The sequence below is a fragment of the Salmo salar genome, chromosome 05 (assembly GCF_965601325.2).
Source record: "Salmo salar chromosome 05, fSalSal1, whole genome shotgun sequence".
Lineage (NCBI taxonomy): Eukaryota > Metazoa > Chordata > Actinopteri > Salmoniformes > Salmonidae > Salmo > Salmo salar.
Window position 1 is genome coordinate 31420521 of NC_138295.1, and position 21432 is coordinate 31441952.

The window sequence follows — 21432 nt, forward strand, 5'->3', positions numbered from 1 at the left end:
TCGGACATGTGCAAAGGATTTAAAGGCACAATCTATAACTTTAATATCCAGCCAAACGTACTGCCTCTGCACTTGCCTTTTAAAACTGTGGCAGTGACAAAGCCATGAAATGTGACACAACTATACTTATTTTGTTTGATTTGTTACTCACAATAGCCTCAAATTCAGATATTTTGAATATCATGATTAACTAGACAATTCTAAACCAATTATTACAATCATTGTGTTCCTTTTTATATCTGCTCCAAAACTATGCCATTGCTTAAAGCCCTGTCAACAAATGCAAAATATTTTGATAGAACATTTTGGAAGTTTTACCAAGGAAAATGCAAAAAGAGGGATTTGAGTAGAATATTGAAAAAGCCATAATCACAGTACAGTTGAAATGACCCTGTTGAGGCTGAGGCTGAGATAGGGAGGGAAATTGTTATCTCATTTACTATCTGGCAGGACATCTTTAAGGTAGATGTTGAATATGCTAATTTTAACTAATTGTTTACTGCAAGACCACTTCTTAAAAGGTTAGTTACAGTAGTTTTGGAAAGTGTTTTAACTGCACAATTCAGAACTAGCTGTCTTGTCAAATTGATGATGCCTTTGGGTGACTTAAAGTTGGCCTATGATTAGTTATGTGTAGTTAAAGTATGGTTGATGTGTGGATCATGGAATGAATTCCACTTCAGGGCTTGTTTTGCACCTCTGTCTTGTGGCTGCCACTCTTTCAGGGTCTGTCTGAGGGTTTCATCGAAGGTAAGCTCATTAACCGGTGGCTGAGTGGAATTTCAGGGCCAACTCTGTTGGGTGAAATCTGTCATGAAATGTATGGAAACAAAAGAGATCTCTGGTCCTGGTTCTCATAATGCTTCCTGGCTGGGGAGCAGGGAGTTTGGCACACTCCTGTCAATGTTTGGAACTCCGCGCTCCGGCCCGAATTGTGGCACAAATACAAGCTGCATAAAGGTGTTTTACAAGGAGGCTTGTTGAAAGGAAACTTGAAGATCAGATCCCCTTGCAGTGGAAAGTTGTTGGCATAATTTCTGAGGGAAAAGTGTGACCAAGAGAGAAAGATAACAGGACTGTGGAGTCCCAGGCAACTGTAATAGCTATATGGGGTTTAACATCAAACATCTGGCATCAACTGAAGGAAAATCAGATTTGTAGCCCACTGCCTAGCCACATACCAGTACAAGTTATCCCCCTCATAGAAAAATGTAGAACAATAAAAAATCTGAACACATACACACACATACAATAGACATTGGACACACACACACACGCTACAATATGTTGGCAATGACTGATACTGGAACTGTTTTTCTCAGCCACCACAGTTTCAAAAAACACATTCTCTGTATGACATGTTGGTAAGTTATGGTAGCAGCAAACCTTGAGAATGCATCGTTAACTTTCATAGAGTTGCTTCTCACAAAACAGGAATTTTAGAAGGCCATATGTTTACAGTGTAGCTCATGTATTAACGCAGATTGTTTTGTTTGTTTACATTTACAGTAACACTAGCAGAAGTTCTACAGTGGTGTGAAGAAGAGAAAACAAAACACTGATGTGGTTTACTGCTTAACCTTATGTTCTTTCCTTACGGGGGGGTTGAAATGAAGGGGGAAGACGTGTTATAGTGTGGACACTTTATAAACAATTACATTGAATATGTATTGTACTTACCTGCAGTATAGTCGGATTGCTATTCATGTGTGCATGGTTGTTATTGGCATTGGCATTGACCGTGACCTTTGATGAGGTCATCACCCGGAGACAGATCTGTACAAGGCGACTCTATCACATGTTGAGTTGGCTGTATCGTTTGCTGTATTTGTACCGTTTGTACAATGGCTGTACACCTTTTATTTCTTAGGTTGAAAATAATGGAAAGTAATATAGAAATGCATGTGGACATTCCTTGTCAAGGTACTACACTGACTGTTGATGTAACCTGAGTGCATTATACACGCTTTCATTTAGGCTGTCTTGGGAGCCGTTCTCCGTTGTGAATGCTTATAGCACACTTATAATGCACGATAGACTACTGCCTTTGTGTAATGCTAGATGACGTTGAACGTTAACAAGTTGTGCTCACTCTCATACTGTAGAATTTCTCCATTGTCTAGTGCCTGTGTGTGTGGTGAGAACGTCCCCTGAGGAATGTTGACATGCATCACGTTTGGTCTCATTTCTTAAAGAGGAGGACACAGTAAATCCCCCAGCCCATGCCTATGGCGGCACTTACCATCGCATAGAAATCCCCTCTTTCACATCTCGCCATAGGGCCAAAGTGTGTGTACTTTCTCCCTTTCAGGTCTAAACGGCCGCTTAGCAGATAAAGGATTGTAATGAACGTCCTGTTTGAATGCAGGATCTTTTATGAATCTGGTCTGTAAATCTCCTAGGTTTCTTAAGTATTTCCTGCGTAGGATTCATCCCTGTTAGGAACGAATGGTCTGGTCATCTTAAAGATGATCTTTGTCTTGGATTATAATTATTGCTTTTTAAAGAGGTTTTTGAGAGATGTCTCACCTCGCCCCTACTGTGCTTTAGTACTTAGCTCAGTAGAATGATTTCAATGGAAAGTGAAGCTAACAAAGCTTGGAGAATTACTGATACATGTTGTAAAAGCATAGATGGGACCTTGCCAAATCATTGTCCAAAGCTGGCCACAATAAATATTTAATGGGGTCCATTTCTGAAGTCCTCTCCAAGGCAGACTAGTGGCAACACAAGACGAGGCCAAATAAAATATCAGGTTCCTCAAATGAACTTTAACAGACCTGTAACATTCTAGATCAACTCTTAAAAACCGGCGCAGTAACAATGTGGTCTTGCAGGACGTTTTTTTTCCTATGCCTCATTTTTCCACTCCTGGTTTCTGGTCCGCTTAACAATTGCGGGAACATAATGTTTGTGTAAATAGCTTTAGTGTCTAATAAGTGTTTTAAAGAGGTGGTGTGGGTTGGATGATTAGTGCTTTGCGGCAGCCAGGAGATCCACGTTTTAAAAACCGTGGCTCTCTGTGACCCTGAGGCAGTCTTCTCAACCATGATCACACCACTAACACACAACACAGTTCATCTCAAATAAGCGATTTGCCCGCCACAATAATTCCAATAATGTCTTCTAAGTGGTACTCCATAGGCATCGAAAACTAACGGCATAGACGGCTCTTCAGTTGTCACTCTTTTTCACTTTTGGATACAGCAGGAAAAACATGTCATTTAAAAGACCTGTGGGCCTACTGGACGACAACAATGTCAAAACCATTGAACAGTTCAGCAAATGAAAAGCGCCTTGGTAATAAAGCACAAAAGGCAAATCACTTCATAAACTCCCAGTACGTGCCCTGCAGTAGGAGAAAATGGCAGTTTGTCTATGAATGGACTTTTCCTGTCTGTCTGCAAACCGCCAACCCCTATTCATAACATAATGGGGGAAAAATATGTCTAACCATTCAGACACAGCACTCCATAAATAACTGAAAGCTCTATAACATTTTAGGTATAATTTGATGAATACTTCTGAGATTGCTGTATTATTAGAAATAGGGTTTTGAAACGGGGAGTGGTCTGTTGTGTATAGCTGGGAATGTCCTTTTATATTATCTCGCTCATTAAGTGTGAGAAAAATCCCTGTTTACTTTGTTACATTTGGCAAACGCAGCAGTGGGATAGCTCGCACCCTACAAACACAGCTTCACCATCCCCATTCAGGCGTGTTGTAGCGGGCGCATTAAAAGGAGCTTTGGTCGCAAAGCAACAGGTTCTCAGGAGGAGAAAAATGTCAATGTCAGGCGAGATGGCGGCCAATTCACTGTGAGTAATGATGTGTTTTATTTACGCCGTCCCAAAAGAACACAATCTAGCCGCTGTCCATAAAGCGTAATTAACAGTTTAGCCTTAACCTCCCAGCTACAGATGGCTGTCAGATAAATGTACACATCCATCCTTCTTCCTAAGTCAACCTGTCTGGAGCTTCCAACTTTAATGAACCCTAGATTTTGGACAACGATGCTATTGTTCTGATGAACCAGGGTGTTCAACGAGAGATCACTCAATGGTTTTGAAGGCAGAGATTATCCCCAGTGTCAGTAAGACACCCAAACCCAGCTCTTACCACTGCTCAGACTGGCCAATCCCTGGAGGACACAACAACCTTTCTCAGGGGGATGCAGCCATTTCCTTCAAGTCAACTCCCTGCACGGATCTCCGTGTGTGGCATATGCTCACCAACCAGCTTCAGATAGTTTAATTGTAATTATATGTCTTTTGTACTCCCTCCAGCTCTGAAAGGATGGCCCATGCCACCTTTTCCAGGGCTAATGTGATTTGTCCTCTGGTAATGTACACTAATAAGGTGCTTAGACTCTGCCATATGTTTATGCTAGACAATGCTTACTGGGGAGGGCTTATGGCCGGCTTACAGGGAAAGCTGTCAGTGTGTGTTTAAGCCAGAGCAGGCAAAGCAGATGGAACACAGCGCTCCCAGTGAGTCTTCAGGGCTTGTTATTTTGGACGCTGACACCTAAGGGTTATTTAGGGTTCTCCCATTCGCTCATTTGATCCCACCAATAACAAACATTTTAGGCGCACAGGCTTAAATGCAATAATTGCATATTAGGAAGGAATTGAACATTGTTCTTCTCACGACCACACCAGTCTCTTTGGTATAATTTAGAAATATCAAATACAGTTATGTTTTGGTCTCAGCTGGCCAAATTGTCATTGAGCGAGCCTAGGGGGAATGAATCATGCTTAAATTGGTATTGCTTTTCTGATTGAATTAAAGTGGTGAGGGATCTTCATACTGCATTAGTGCTTAAAGTATTTATCTGAGGTGTTGTGTTTCTGCGTGTGAAATCGGCTATGATGACTCAATGTCTCTATCATTGTCTTATTTCTCCCGTACTGTAATGGCTGACGATGGAATCTACAGGGTTATCTGAATACCATCAGCCTGTAGTCTTGGAAAATAAAAAGTTAACTGTGGAGACAGGCCTCTCGTCAGGACTTAGCTTGGGCTTAGAATGTAGCAACACTATTGCAGAGCTTGCTGACACCACTATGAGTCTCGGGGCAATCCTTGTCTTGGAGATAAAATATTTTCTGATTGAAAGAGCACATTTCTTGTGCCCAAACCCCATTTCTTCATGTTGTAATCTCCAAGACATATTTTTATTAAATATATACACTTTGAGCCAGTCGCCAAACAATGAGTGGTGTTTTATATACAAGTAATATATACAATGTGTCTCCCAAAGATGTGAGCGGTGTTGTTGATATGTCCCGGTGTGAGGTAAATACTGATCTATAAAAGTGTAATCATCAGGACAGGATTGTCAGGTCAGAGCAGTTTTCCTACACTCTTCGAAAAAAGGGTTCCAAAAGGGTTCTTCGGCTGTCCCCATAGGAAAATCCTTTTTGGTTCCAGGTTGAACCCTTTTTTGGGCCCATGTAGAACCCTTCTGGGTTCCATGTAGAACCCTCTGTAGAAAGGATTCTGCATTGAACCCAAAAGGGTTCTACCTGGAACCAAAAAGGGTTATTCAATGGGTTCTCCTATTGGCTAAGCTGAAGAACCCTTCAAGATTCTAGATAGCACCTTTTTTTCTTAGATTAACCTCGGTGTAAGATGATGCTAATGAGGCTAACTCAAGTCCAATAGAGCAGAGGTGATATCAGACCTTTCCAGCTCCTCAAGTGTAGTAAACAAGGTTCAGAAGGTTGATTTCAGCCTAGTCTTTTTAGTTGAATCTTAAGTTAAGTAATTTTTTTAATCATGTAACTGTCCCTCGTGATGAATATGTAAGCCTTTTTTCCAGTGGATGTAATGAAGTTAGGCCCTACCCTGGAGTATCACCGGAGATGGCACGAAAAACATGATGCGGTTTCATACTAGCTCGTAAATAGTGTCAAATACACAGAACTGCTGGGGCAGCAGGAAGAAAGAGCTCTCTGGGAACACGTTTTGTCTATGGAAACAATACTTTTTAACCACAATGAATGGCACCACCACCGGTGCTGCAGACATCCCAGTATAACTTTCCACCAGCTCTCTTTCCATGGCACGATGATGTAATTTGTCATATATCTGCAGGCCAGACAAGGTTTGCTTGCAGCCAAACCTACTGTATGCCTAGTTCTGCCATATCTCCCCAGGCTCAAGCTATTGGTCACAAGTGGTGGAAACGTTCACCATTCAAGTCAGCTAAATTGTTGACCTTGATACTTTGGTTGCCAGATTCCAGTGCAGACCGTTTGGATGAGATGCTGGCATTTTCAACAGCAGTTTTTTTGGAGAGAGCATCCTATTGAAACAGCGTCACCTTCTCACTTTTTTATTACTCCATTCACAGTCACAATTTTGAACTTGTCTTGTTATCAATATGGGTGGGAACTTAGCATTATATTGGTGTGGGTGGTAGCTATGCTGTCTTCCTCCCGTATTCAATGTCACAGAAGCAGTCATGGAATGTTTTCTCCTAACCAAAACTATGCATCAGCACCATACTTTGCATACTTGTATTTGCACACAGTATTTTATTCCATGATGACTGGATCTGTGAGCCCACAGAATGTAGTAAGAGATCTTCAGAACTATGTACACATTATGTACACACAGCAGGTCAAAATGAAGAAACTATTGTTATGTGGTAGCAATGATCCCTGGGAGGTTAAGAAGTAGACTGTGGAGAGAGTAGGATGGTGTGAGACTGATCCACACAGAAAGATGTGGAAAATACCTGATTTGAACCATGGCTATCAACAAGGGTGAGTTCAATGCAGGTTTAGAGTCAGAGAGGAGGGTTTTGTGGGGTTTTAGGCCGGGGGGGGGGGGCTTTCTTCAGGCTTACCCGTGGATTAGCTAGGGTAACAGAGTCTGTCCCTAGCACCCAGCCCCTGATGCACTGGTGGTGGGGTGCTTGGCACCGGGTCAGGGGTCACACAAATGCAATGGCTGCTTCGGTTCTCCGGTGGCGGTGCGGCAGGCTGTCGAGCTGAGGCCGTCTTCTCTCCTGTTCGGGTAAACAAGTTGTGACTTCACATCCTCCCGAAAAGTGAAACGTCTGGACAGAGGCCAAAAGTATCCCATCTAAAAATACAAACAAGCCCATTCAAAAGGGAACAATTCTACGACACTACTATGGCTACACTCTGACTTTAAGGAGCCAATTCTATGTGCTGAAAAACATTAACTAAACATGTTTTTATTTGAATTACTTCTAGATAAGTTAAACAGATATCAATGCTCCACTGAGTTAATGACTGTCGCAGACAAAATCAATTGGTTTTAAAAGCCGCTAATCGGTCAAGGAGTTGCAGACCAGAACATCCTTAGCAGGCGACATTGCAGGGCTCTTACAAGTTGTTGTCTGCCAAACAGAGCTTGCCTGGAAACAGTGGCTCAGCGTTCCCTACCTTAAACTGATGCAGACACCTCCTGACATGGATTAAGAGGATCAGTTGTAGAGTGGCAGCCATTTAATCTGCTTCCATAACAACCCGTGAAACAATGACTCCATTTTGTCAATCCCGTCACGTTGCACGCTTGTATGGGTGATGACACTAAGCATAGAGACCGACATGTAAATCACATCGGACCACTACTAAGCAGTTTGCTGACTCATATGTTTTGATACTGGTGCCACTGGTTATGTCATTTAATGATGACAATCCAACTTAATGCTATTTATAGTATTCAGTGTTCCATGCATTTAATTTGGGGGGATCTTAAAAAATGTATTGCTTTTGTATGAGCAAACACATAAGTAAAGTCTGCCCTATTTTCTACTTTGAAATACCTTGCTTGAAATTATGTACTGCATGATGGTGAATTACCTTGTCATATGCACTTTTCAAAGTCTAACAAGGCCTAGAGTTGCTAACAAACATACAATTGTGAAAATTAGCAACTTTTCTTGAGGCAAAGCAGTGAATGGCCCATCCTTGTAATGACTCACCAGTATGAAGTTTGCGGTTTCTGTGCCTGGTATTTTGGGATAAAACTGTTGACTTTTTCGCTGTGTATGTTATCATTTATTTCGTACTGGAATGCATTTTTTGTTTGGGGTGTTTGTAACAATTTGAAGTGTGTTTGTGCTAACAACTGCTGTGCTGATCATAGCAGCTGAATGCATGAAGGACTTAGCTAAATCTGCAGGTATTAGATTAAGTTATTTCATTTAACATAAGTATTTGGGAAGGATTTCTTGCAGAAGTGCCATCACCCCACCGCTCATTCAATAAATATAAGGCTCTTCGCCGTACCATAATCCCTTTGTCATCCAAATGAGCAGATAAGCATTAGTTATGCGGCAAAGAGCTTATGAGCATGTGTTATTAATGAACATGATCTTTACACATCAAGAGAGTCCTCCTGTCTCTAAGGGATAGGCTCCATATTGTCCCCCTGCATTACATTCTGGAGTTTCTGTATGTTTTGATTATGCACAGGCTCCAGATCAAGAGAGATTATTCATGGCCTCTTTCCAAATGTTTATTTTATTATTGTATTATTAATCCGTACCTCTGCACAAGATTCAATTATTTGATGTTAACAGCTGAATATACAGCTGCATATTAGCCACAAGTTCATTGGTAACACTTTACATTAACGGGCCATCTAAAGAGAAGTTTGTGAAGTGGCAACTTGAGCCAGCAGATATTTGAACCTCTCTGCATTTCTGCTTTGCAGTTGGTTTTCATCTACTATTGATTTAAATCCATCCCTCAGGGCCCGGAGAGCCTTATTTCGTCACTCGCTTGGCGAAAGAACGGCTAGATTTTTGCTGAAAATAGACATGTTCTGTTCTCTCGATTTCCACAAAGTAACTCACTGAGTGCTGCTTGCCTCAAAATAGATACCGGTACCTCAGCAACCAGATTACATCTATGATGTCCAAGACCCAGGGAAGGACACGTTCTAAGGTTTCTGTTTCAGAGCTATTGATGTATTTTGACGTGTTGTGTGTTGATGTGGCAGCATTGCTCAGAAAGCAGGACTGGTGGTGACCGAAGACGTTTGCTGGATTAAATGCAGGGATCTTGTGGTGCAGTCCCTGCAAGGATATAAATTGCTTCAGCATGTAAACGATAAACCCGCACAATAACTCATCTTTCACACAAAATGATATTCTAACTGCGTTCATATGGAACTGCCTTAGGTATTTCAAATAGAGTTTTCTCTTGGTCCTTTGATATCCTCTCATTCCCTTTTTGTCTTTTTTCCTCCCCCTTTTATGACCAGGCTCTCCTCCCCTGAGTGGAACGGGTACGGTCACCGTCTTGGTAGATGACGTCAACGACAACGTCCCTGTGTTCACCTCGTCCACCTTCCACACCACCATTGCAGAGGACGCCCCCACCGGCACTGACGTGCTCCTGGTTAACAGTTCTGACGCAGACGTGGGCCTCAACGGTATCATAAGGTACATTCCAGAGCCAGACGCCCACCCCACTCTGTCCCTAGGGTCATAGGCGGGCTCCTGTATCGCAAGTCGGACATTTTACTCAGATCGCACCCCCGCCTGTTCACCCTCCCCTCGACCCGGTACCCCCAATGGGGATGCGCATGGGGGTAAGGCAACTTGCCCCACTTTCCTAAAACATTGTAATGAGGATGTTAATTGGCTATGACAGAAGTAGTATCGGGGGTTCCACAGGTTCTAGGCCTTACTGGAAATCAGAACCAGTTGCCATCAGTTATTAGTTTCCATTCTCACAGCCCATAAACTTGGGCTTTTTTACTTCTGCTTCTGGACTGTTTGGACCACTTCTGGTTATAGACAGTTTGGTTGTTTGTTGTCCGAATAAGTCTGTGTTCCGTCTGTGTTCACACTTTATTCCATAATTTGTCACCAGTTTCAGGGGAAATGCTTTTCTGGGAAGCTTTTTCAAAATATGTGCTCTTGTGTACATGTATATGTCAGTATACGTTTGTGTCTGCGACTTACTGGAAACTTCTGAAAAATGGAGTGAAACACTATCCTCTTTGGGAAACCAAAAAAGTATGGCTCTTTGGTCACAAAGAATTCCGGGGTGTCTCCAACCCTGAACTTCAGCAGAGAGCAGCTTGAATTAGAAGCCTCTGTGAGAATGAAAAAATACAGGAGAAAATGGAAGTACTAACATGGATAGAATATTAAGATGGATACCTTAAGAATTGGGTAATGCTTTGCGTGATAGATGGTGCTTTCTTCAAACCAAAGAAACAGTAAGGAAGTTATATTACATCTGTGTTTTTCTATTAAATGTACTCTCTGCCTCTTTAAAGCTGTGCCCTCCACATGTCCTCTTCTGTGTGTCCCTACAGTTACAGCTTGACTGGAGGCAACGGTCAGTTTTCCATTAACCCAGGTACAGGCCAGATCATCACCAGCTCCCTACTGGACCGGGAGGCCAGAGCCAACTACCAGCTCCTAGTTGTGGCCACAGACGGGGGGCAGCCCCTGGGCATGTCCAGCTCCGCCACTGTGTCAGTGGTGATAGCTGACATCAACGACAACCCTCCCCGCTTCCACCACCACCCCTACGTCACACACATCCCCGCCTTCACCACAGCAGGTGGGTTCAGATTTGATAAATTCATCTTCATTTCAAATATGAATGTTCTTCTATATCGAATTATATCAGGCTTACACAGTATAATATATGATTTTGTCTCATTTCATCCACTCATTCTCATTTTCAGGCAACTTGGTATTCGCTGTGACGGTGACAGATGAGGACGCTGGACTCAATGCTCAGCTCCACTACTCTCTAACTGGCCGCAACTCTGACAAGTTCAAGATTGACCCCGTAAGAGGAGCCATAACAGCCAATGAGAGGTTGACAGGCAGCTCGGAGGTTACCCTCACTGTCCGAGTGAAAGACGGAGGAACCAATCCCAAAACAGACTCGACCACTGTGACCGTCCGGTTTGTGACCGGGGGAGACTTCCCTGTCATCAAGCTGAAGGATACTACTTTCACATTCCCAGAGAGCCAACCCACAAACACGATCGTTACCATAGTGACCGGGGCCTCTACACGTGGTGGGGCCCTATCATACTACATCGCCAGTGGAAACCTGGATAATGCCTTTCACATTGACCAGTTGACTGGAGAGCTGTCAATCAAACATTCACTGGACTTTGAACACATTCAGAAATATGTGCTCTGGGTTGAGGCCAGGGACCAAGGATTCCCCCCCCATTCCTCCTATGAGAAAGTGGAGATCACAGTGCTGGATGTAAACGACAACCACCCTGTATTTGACAGGGAACCATTCCATGCCGATATACTGGAGAACCTGTCCCCTCAGCGGGTGCTCATGGTGTCTGCCATGGATCAGGACAGCGGCCCTAATGGTCAGCTGGAATATGCCATTATCGACGGCAACAAGGAGAACAGCTTCAGCGTCAACCGGGCCACTGGTGAAATCCGAACGACCAGGCCTCTTGACAGGGAAAAACTAGCTCAATATGCCCTCAAAGTGAAGGCCACCGACCGTGGCAATTCTCCCAAAAGCACAGCTGTGAAAGTCCTGATCAATGTATTAGATGTGAATGATAACGCTCCCAGGTTCTCTAAGATCTTTAGCGCCACAGTGCCCGAAAACGCCCCAGTGGGTTACACTGTCACCAGGGTTACAACCACAGACGAGGACGCAGGTGCTAATGCCATAAGCAAATATTCAATCACAGACGCAAGTATACCGTTCACTATCAATCCAAGTACTGGAGACATAACTATCAGTAGACCACTCAATAGGGAAGACACTGGCCATTACATTGCCAAAGTTTCTGCCCATGACTCTGGCTGGACAGTTAGCACGGATGTCACAATATTTGTAACGGATGTAAATGATAATGCCCCCCGATTCAGTCGACCATCTTACTACCTGGACTACCCTGAGCTTACAGAGGTGGGGTCACTCGTTACTCAGGTGTCTGCGACCGACCCCGACGAAGGTGTCAATGGCAAAATATTCTATTTCATCAGGTCCCAGTCAGAATATTTCAGGATCAATTCAAGCTCGGGAGAAATCTTTATCAAGCAGCATTTAAAATATCAAAACTCAACTGGCAGCAACATAAACATAAATCGGCACAGTTTCATCATTACTGCTTCAGACCGTGCGACCAAGCCATTGATGAGTGAAACTACAGTCATTGTAAACATAGTAGATAGTAATGACAATCCACCCAAGTTTGAATCCTCTAGCTACTTTACCCCTGTCACTAAAAGCGTCAAAGTTGGCACCAAACTTATCAGAGTCATAGCACTTGACCTTAAAGATTTTGGCCTCAACTCTGAGGTGGATTACATAATATCAGGAGGGAATAGCACTAGCAAGTTCAAGCTGGATAAACAAAGTGGATGGGTCGCTGTCGCCTCCTCACTCACCTCAGATATGAACAAGGTGTTCCTCATGGATGTTACAGCCAGAGACAAAGGGAACCCCCCTCTGAGTGCGAGAACCACTGTGAAAGTGGCAGTCACTGAGGAGAACCACCACACACCGGAGTTCTCCCAAAGCCAAGTCACAGCTACCATACCTGAGAGCCTTGCCGTGGGGACAGCCATCAGGACGCTCTCTGCCAGGGACAAGGACAAAGAGATGAACGGGCTTATCACATACAACATCACCACAGGTAATGACAAGGGCCTGTTTACCGTGAACAGTAAAACAGGAGTCCTATCTCTGGCCAATCATCTGGACTTTGAGGAAAAACAAAAGCATGAACTCAGAGTGACAGCCAACGATGGGGGATGGATCGCAAAGACCAGCTACGTCATGGTCACAATCTATGTGACCGATGTTAACGACAACCCACCTATATTTGAACCTGATGAGTATTTCCCTGTGGTACAGGAGAACGTTCCCAGTGGCACAACGGTGGTGAAAATGAATGCCACAGACAGAGATACAGGGCCCAATGCCGTCATGGCTTACGTGATCCAGTCGTCAGACAGCGACCTCTTTGTAATTGATCCAAACACAGGCGTAATCACCACCCAGGGTTTCCTGGATTACGAGGCTAAGCAGGTCTACCACTTAACAGTGAAGGCCTTCAATGTCCCAGACGAGGAGCGCTGTAGTTTTGCCAATGTCAACATTCAGCTCAAGGGAGCCAATGAATACGTTCCCCGCTTTGTCTCGAAGCAGTATTACTTCGAAATCTCTGAAGCAGCTCCAACAGGCACAGTGGTGGGAGAGGTGTTTGCCAGTGACCGTGACCAAGGGGATGACGGAGTGGTTTACTACCTAATTTTCGGGAAGAGCAGAAGAAAGGGCTTCGGCATCAACAGGAAAACAGGACAGATCTACGTCACAGGCCCCCTCGATCGTGAGAAAGAGGAAAAGATCTCACTCAAAGTCCTGGCGAAGAACGCGGGAAGCATCGGTGGGGCTGATATTGACGAGGTCTTCGTGAACATCACAATCCTGGATGCCAATGATCCTCCTGTTTTCAGCCAGGAACTGTATGATGTTCAGATCAGTGAGGGTCTTTCCTCTGGCAGTCTGGTCACCTTCGTTAGTGCCCAGGACTCTGACTCTGTCCCAAGCTGGAGCAGATTCTCCTACTCCATAGCCTCAGATTTAGAGAAAAATGTCTTCACTATCAACCCCCAGACTGGCCAAGTGTCTGTAGCAGCTGAGCTGGACAGGGAAACCACTCCTGTGTTCAGCCTGACTCTGCTAGCTGTGGACTCTGGCTCACCCTCCGCAACTGGAAGTGCCACCCTGGTTGTGAATCTGGAGGACATTAATGATAACGGTCCTACTCTGAAGACGGTGAGTGCAGAAGTCATGGAGAACCAGCGAGCTGGGACAGATGTCGCAACTCTTACTTCAACCGACCCAGACCTGTCACCCAATCAAGGTCCATTCTCATACAGTCTGCTCAGCGCCGGCTCAGCCAGTAATTACTTCAGCCTCAGCCCCACTGGAGTGCTGACCACCAATCGAGAGATTGACAGGGAGCAGATCAGCGACTTTTACCTCTCTGTGGTGATTAAGGACTCCGGTGTCCCTCAGATGTCCTCAACTGGAACGGTCCACGTAAAAGTAAACGATCAGAATGATAACCCATCAGAGCCACGCTCCGTGGAGATCTTCATCCACTATTTCGGAAACATGTTCCCCGGAGGATCCCTTGGGGTTGTGAAGCCCCAAGACCCAGACATCCAGGACAGCTTTCACTGCTCCTTGACCCCTCCGTCATCCAGTCTGTTCACCATCCCAACAGGCACCTGTGACCTCAACTCAAAGGCCCGCTCAACAGACGGAACATTCGAATTAGCTGTCCGAAGTAGTGATGGTGTCCACGGCTCTGTCAGCAGTAACGTCCGGGTCTTCTTCATGGGGTTCACCAACGCCACTGTGGACAATAGTATCCTGATTCGCCTCCGTACCCAGGGGGTTACCACCTTCCTCACCAATCACTACCTCAGCTTTGTCCGTATCGCAAACTCACAGCTGGCAGGGCTTGGCACTGGAGTACAGCTGTATGGCGCCTTTGAACTCAACAACCAAACATTCCTGATGGCTGCCATAAAGCGAAGCCACGGACAGTATGTCAACCCCAGTGGAGTTGCCACCTTCTTTCAGAGCATCAAAGATGTTCTGCACAGGCAGAGCGGTGTGCACATAGACTCAGTGGATCACGACCCCTGCACACGTAACCCATGCCAAAATGGGGGAAGCTGCAAGAGGCGCCTTAGCGTGGGGCCAGATATGAAGACAGAGGATAGTGTCCCGGTGATCCTTGTCTCAAACCACCCCCATCAGCCCTACGCCTGCAGTTGCAGACCAGGGTATGCAGGGGCGCTGTGTGAGATGGATATAGACGAGTGCCTGCCATCTCCGTGCCACAACGGCGGGACCTGCCACAACCTAGTGGGGGGATTCTCCTGCACCTGCCCAGAGGGATTCACAGGCATGGCCTGCGAGAGGGACGTCAACGAATGCCTCTCCAACCCCTGCAAGAACGGAGCGCTGTGCCAGAATTACCCCGGTGGATTCAACTGCCTCTGCAAATCTGGCTTTGCAGGTACCGTACACCGCCTTAGGAGCCATTTAGATTTTATGAGCAACACAACCACAGATGTTCAGCTAGGCTCAAGTATACACACACTGCACATGACTCACGCTTTTTTGTCCAAGTACAATATTTGCCTCCAAACGAATGCAAGAGGTGTTGTAACCCTAGCATACAGGCTTGACTGCCAAAAACCCAAAACTGTTTGGTTTTACGATTACAAGTTGGGGGGTATCAGCTTTGATCCATATCAGCTTGTCATGTTTACTTTAATAAAAAGGATGATGCGAAATTGACCCCAGTAAGGGCCTTACTGTGGACTGCACACAGTTCACTAGTCTCATATAGTCTCATATTCCTCTGCATGCCTTTCTTTCTACAGTACTTAAGCATATTTTTAATATTTAGGGCTCTGCTCATCTTTCTTATGTTCAAACATTGAGAGGTTTAGTATGTATTAAAGATGGATCCTTCCAGATCCTTAAAGATACTTTAAAAAAAAAAGTGAACTATAGATAATTAGCCACTCTATTTTTGTGTAAATCACTCCCTCCCTACTTGAATTTGATGCTGTGATAAATACAATAATATTACTCTTAATGAAGGGAGTGCACATGGAGAAGCATAAATGAGAACAATAGTTTGAATCATGTCTGTTTGATCAGCTGCTGGCTGTAGTGGCTGATAGACACTTCCAATGATCAACAGCAGACATTTTGCCTCAGCACCAGTCATTACTGTCTTTTTTGATTATGGCCATAACAAATGACGACACACGTTGTCGTTTCATCAAGACAAATGGCCCTCCTGAAGAACTGCACCTTTTGACTTACAGAAATGTGCATGCCCTCCCTTTGAACTCTACACTTCCCATTTCCCATGCCTGGTTGTGGTGAAATCATTTTTATAATGGTACAGGAGTCTTAAAAATGCTTAAAAATACATAAGCTGCAGGCCATTGTCAGTGTCGCCCCTTGCATACCTTGTTCTGTCTGTTATTGTACTGTCTTATGTTATTCATCATATTTTCATCATGCTTTAGTTCATTGACTTCAGAGATGAAGTCTACAGTTCTAAAATCTCTATATATTTTTCTACTTTTTCACACATGCAAGTTTCAAAGAAGCTCATAAGATTACAATAGCCTAGATCAAGGTTTCCCAAACTCGGTCCTGGGGCCCTCCCTGGGTGCACATTTTGGTTTTTGCCCTAGCCCTACACAGCTGATTTAAATAGCCAACTCCTCATTAAGCTTTGATTATTTGAATCAGCTGCGCTAGGACAAAAACCAAAACGTGCACCAAGCGGGTGGCACCAGGACTGAGTGGGAAACCATGGCGTAGACACTCTGTGATTTTAAGCATCAGTGACAGGGTGCCATAGGAAGAAAAAAAACATGAACTGTGTTTGCCCCCACATCTTCCTGTGTTTGCCCCCACGTCTTCCCACCTCGTTCATTTTAATTTGTGTTGTTTTGTGAACCCAGGAAAAACATGTGATTCCATCATCAATCACTGTGAGTGTAACCCATGTTTTAATGGCGGCTCCTGCCAGAACAGAGTGGATGGGTATAACTGTCATTGTCCATTTGGTAAGTATTAACTTAGAGGAAACTGCTACATGATTGAAAACTATCTGGATTTGCAAAATGACTGGGGATAGCATGACACTGTGGATAGCATGTCTCCATGTCACATTTATTCACATACTGTATGTTGTGTAACTGTTTCTCTCTTCTATGCATGATACCCTTATGGTTAGCCTATGATAGCGGATGACAACAGATTCCCAGCTATGTGCTGATTTTGTAGATGCAGTATGGTGAATTATTCATGACATCCCTGTTTCATTTTTTTCATTCCTTTCCTCCTCAGGGGTCTTTGGAAAACACTGTGAACTCAACAGCTACGGCTTTGAGGAGCTGTCCTACATGGAGTTTCCGAGCCTGGATCCCAACAACAACTACATCTACATCAAGTTTGCCACACTAAAGAGCAACGCTCTCCTCATGTACAACCATGACAACCAGACCGGAGACAAGGCGGAATTCCTGGCTCTGGAGATCTTTGAGGGACGGATGCGCTTCTCGTTTAACTTGGGAAGCGGGACCTATAAACTAATCACCATGATAAAAGTTTCAGATGGACAGTTCCACACAGTCATCGCAAGGAGAGCTGGAATGGTGAGAGGCATTTTTGTTATATATGGCTTTATTACCAAGCTGTTTTTATTTGTTTTGCACCATAAACAGTTGGAAAATATATTTGGTTTGAAGTCAATGGTTTTATGGACCTATAATTGCACATATGTAGAGTAACATTCTAAAGCCCCCACATGTAGGCCTATATAGAAGACTAGTTTATGTTTCAATAGCAGTTATGACCTCCTGGGTTTTTATAGCTGAGAGCAGCGTCCAAATTTGGCCTCATATTCTTTTTTTTGCACCGTGAGATGATAATTAAACTGCCCACACACTGGTAGTCCTGCATATAGTTTTCATAGTTGTAATTATATTTGATTGCTTGTTGTGATTTACAATATGGCCTCCAAAATAGCCTCAGACTCTGAAATTCCTTCTATTTGCTCCGAATCTAGTTGTTTCTCTGCCAGTTGTTCAATGGTGGGGCTAAAAAAATTACCAGCCTGTCCAAAGTTGTATAAGTCTCCTGCTGGACTTCAGATTTGTCATTTCCCACCGTGCACTGGGATTTCATAGGAAACTGGCAAAATCATTAAATTGTCAGCTTTGAGAGAGTGACAGGATAGACAGGTGCACAACATGTAGTGAGAAATGCGATGCGCTGCAAATATTATGTGTAGGTTGAGGAATTACGATGTTGAGGTTCTTAACCGAGCTAGAAGAACGAAAACAGAGCGTATTATCTATTTCTCTCCGCTCTGCTGACGAGTATTTTTTCTCCAATATATCAGGGGGTGCTGCAGCACCCTCGGCACCCTTACTTCCCGCGGCTGTAACTGTGAAGGGCATTTTTCAGTTCCTCCACTTTTGGATTCTGAGCAGATGTGATAACCAGACACCAGTCATAGTCCTAGTAATGTAGGAGACACCGAGAGAGTCAAGGACACTGTTGTTTATATGTAAATAATATTCTAGTTCACCCAACTGAAAGCTGCACCCCAGCAAGCATAATTTCTATTATCTATACTCTGTATTATAACAGCAATAGTTATGAGTATGACCTCTAAGAACACTAATGCAGCTTACATTTGTAATACAGTCATTTGCAATTTGTTGTAACGTTCTTCTCAAGGCTATTTTTGCCTTATTTCCTATTCCATCCCATTGTGAGGAATGAGATTGGTTTTAGGCCTCACATAAATAATTTACAACTAGTCACACCCTTTAGCATCCACATTCTGTTTTCATCCTCAACAAGTGTTGAACCTGACTTTTTCACATAAATAATAATGGCGAATGGAAGACAATAGCATGGATTTGTCATCCAGAAAGTTGGTCGTTGGAAAAAGTTGATCTCCAGTGACACTTTTCCGCCCTCTTATGTTGTGACATCGCTGATCTGCGGTGTTTACTCTGTTCCCTGAAAGTTAAGCAAACAGAAACAATGCTCCTGGTCTTTTGTCACATTTTATATCCATTTTCAGAGGGTGTTTCCTCGAGAAAACCCTTCGCCACTCGTGAGACACTTGACAGTGTGTGTACGCTGTGGTTAGGCTGCAGGGGCTTTGATCTGAGAGAAAGGCATTAATAAAAATGCCCATCTGGCGCCGAATGGTAGCCCTTGCCCTTCAGCGACAAAGCCCTGAGACAAATGAATCTTTTTTTCCCTTGTTGTTCTTTTGCCTCGTAAATTGTACGTTTCTGTGTTAGCGATTAGCGCAGGAAGGGAGGGTGGGGTCACGCTCTCTGGCATCTCTTGGATGATTTGTGCTCACGTTCCGAGCAGGCCGCTCCGTGTTTACCTAAGATCTTGGTATATGTGGAGCATGCTGTCATGGTTTTTCAACACGTTCACACACTTTTCATTTCTCCTGCCACCTCTTTTTTCACCTCAGTCAAGCTTCAGAGACCACAGAATTAAAGAGAAAGTAGAACAATTATTAGCCTTGGCTAACAGTAAAGGTCATATCTTAGGGAATTTTAGATTTCCATGTAGGTCTACTGCGTCTTCATAATGATGGTTTCAAATACAGTATGCTATCGAAAATAACATTAATTGTAACTTACAAAATCCGTCATGTAGTTGTATTTACTGTTGTCTGTCTGTCTTCCTGCAAACTGGAGTGCTCATCTGAGTAAGATATTACTGTCTGTGCTGGTACAACCATCAGGAAGGTGCAACGTGTGTGGTAATTTGTTTTGTGTTGTATGTGTGCTGTACAGTCAAAGCAGAATAACATGTGCGTGACCGTGTCTCTGCTCCTCTCGTCATTCAGGCTGCGTCCCTGACAGTCGATCTGTGTGGGGACGATCAGGAGCCAGGCTACTGTGCTGTGAGCAACGTGGCTGTCCATACTGACTGGTAAGAACACATAACATTACATAGAGCTTACCACACAGTCCATCCTGGCAACGTACACCCAGCTGTCAACTACATAGTGAAAGGCTCAGTTCGGTAGAAGATACTTTGGGTATAAGGGAAACATTTATTTCCAGATGCAAATAGCACTTTATTTCCATGATATACTGTAGTAAATAAACATAATTCCCTGAGAGAGAGAAACATAATGCCATTTGAAGCTGTTCACTGTCAGAGTAGCTCTTTCTGGCCACCTTCAATTTATACAAACATCCTCATCGGTCACTATTGGTTCTCATTCTGGGAAGTTGAAAATATCAACAGTACAACAATATCTCATGTCTCTGCAAAGAATGGAACGGTCTGTGGACCCATCCATCATGTCGACTGTTCTCAATGAACCCTTGCATATGCACGTTGGCTTGTGTAAACCATAGTGTCTGTAAACACATACATGGACATCACGTGTACCGTTTAGCATTGTGAGAGGCCCAGAGTGAAAAACTGTCTGGATCCATAGGGGGAGGACTGTGTGTGAGACTGTCTGAGTGAGCGATCTGGCAGATGAGGAGGGTCTGCTGCAGTTTATTTGCGGAGGGCCCGGACCCCTGTAGGGCCATGTTGTTGTGAGAGGCGCTGACCCCCAGTGGCTTCTCCTTCTCCTCCTTGCAGGATCCTGGACGTTGGGCCCAACCGGCTCTCGGTGGGAGGCGTCAGGTCAATAGAGCCCGTCCTTCATCACCGTGGCCAGGTCGCCACACACGACTTTGTGGGCTGCATCATGGAGTTCGCCGTCAACGGCCGCCCACTGGAGCCCAGTCAGGCCCTGGCATCCCATGGCATCCTTGACAGGTTTAGCTCTCTCCCTACCTCTTTCTTTCCTACATCCTTCCATCCTACTCAACCCCCAAACTCTCCCAGCAGGATATCTGGTCATTCTCTGTAGCTCTCAACCCTCAAGAACCGCTGAAAAGCCATCTTTGATATAAATAGCAGACATACAGTTTTTTTGGAATAGTAGAATGGAGATTTTTTCTTTTAGTTTGTTGTGAATAGTGGCGAGGACAGATCTTTTAATATGCTAATTCCCTGGGTCTTTTATGTTTTTTGTATTGGAGGAGTTGCATCTGCCGGGTCCTATAGAGGGCCCGCTGTCCACCATGGGGGCTGACTTGTCTGTCTGTCCGTAGATGTCCCAGACTGGAGGGAGCCTGCACAGCCAACGCCTGCAGACATGGGGGCACCTGTATTGACTACTGGTCCTGGCAGCAGTGCAAATGCATGGAGGGCTTCACCGGCAAAAACTGCGAGAAATGTAAGAATCCCTTTGGAGGGGAATTTTGGCTGACTGTGCTTGCAGTCTGAGTCACACACTTCTTGTGAATTTGACCATCACTCAGATGCAGATTGTATCATTTCCTTTGATTTACCCTGCCCTGACTTGTGCTTCTTATTCTTTCATAGACATCACGGCCGACACGGCTCTCTCGCTGGACGGGACTGGTCGGCTTGACTACGCCATGCGCCAGAGCCCCAAACGGGACGTTCTGCTACGCCAGAGCCTCATGGGCTTGACCTCTGACCTCTCTGGGCCCAGCAGCCTTGAGGTCAAGTTCCGCACCCGCAGCAAGAGTGGCACCCTGCTCCATGTCCAGGAGAGCAGCAACTACACCACCATCAAGGTAAAGGGAGGCTCCACGGAGCGATGCCAGAGACATGCTAGAATGTGTCTGCTGTTCCCAAAGCATCCGGAGGCACAAGTGAGCGTACATACAGGCATGTTAGTATATTTGTCAGTTTCTCCATTTGCTACTCGGTCGTCATCCTGAGATCCACACGTAAACATGTCACACATACACACAGTCCTCCCTTAGCTCCCCATCCCTGAGTCAAAGCTATAAGGGGA

The 21432-nt window shown here is 44.5% G+C and overlaps 1 protein-coding gene across 1 annotated transcript in view; it reads left to right on the forward strand.

Moving 5' to 3' along the window:
• The window catches only part of LOC106604622 (protocadherin Fat 4), a 98191-nt gene that overhangs the window by 69893 nt on the left and 6866 nt on the right, over positions 1 to 21432 (forward strand). Inside the window, exons 7-15 of the mRNA XM_014199440.3 lie at positions 9250 to 9430; positions 10315 to 10565; positions 10693 to 15039; positions 16514 to 16618; positions 16902 to 17209; positions 19444 to 19529; positions 20199 to 20378; positions 20717 to 20841; positions 20991 to 21208. Coding sequence (XP_014054915.3) covers positions 9250 to 9430; positions 10315 to 10565; positions 10693 to 15039; positions 16514 to 16618; positions 16902 to 17209; positions 19444 to 19529; positions 20199 to 20378; positions 20717 to 20841; positions 20991 to 21208 — 5801 coding nt within the window. The remainder of the gene's footprint in view (positions 1 to 9249; positions 9431 to 10314; positions 10566 to 10692; positions 15040 to 16513; positions 16619 to 16901; positions 17210 to 19443; positions 19530 to 20198; positions 20379 to 20716; positions 20842 to 20990; positions 21209 to 21432) is intronic.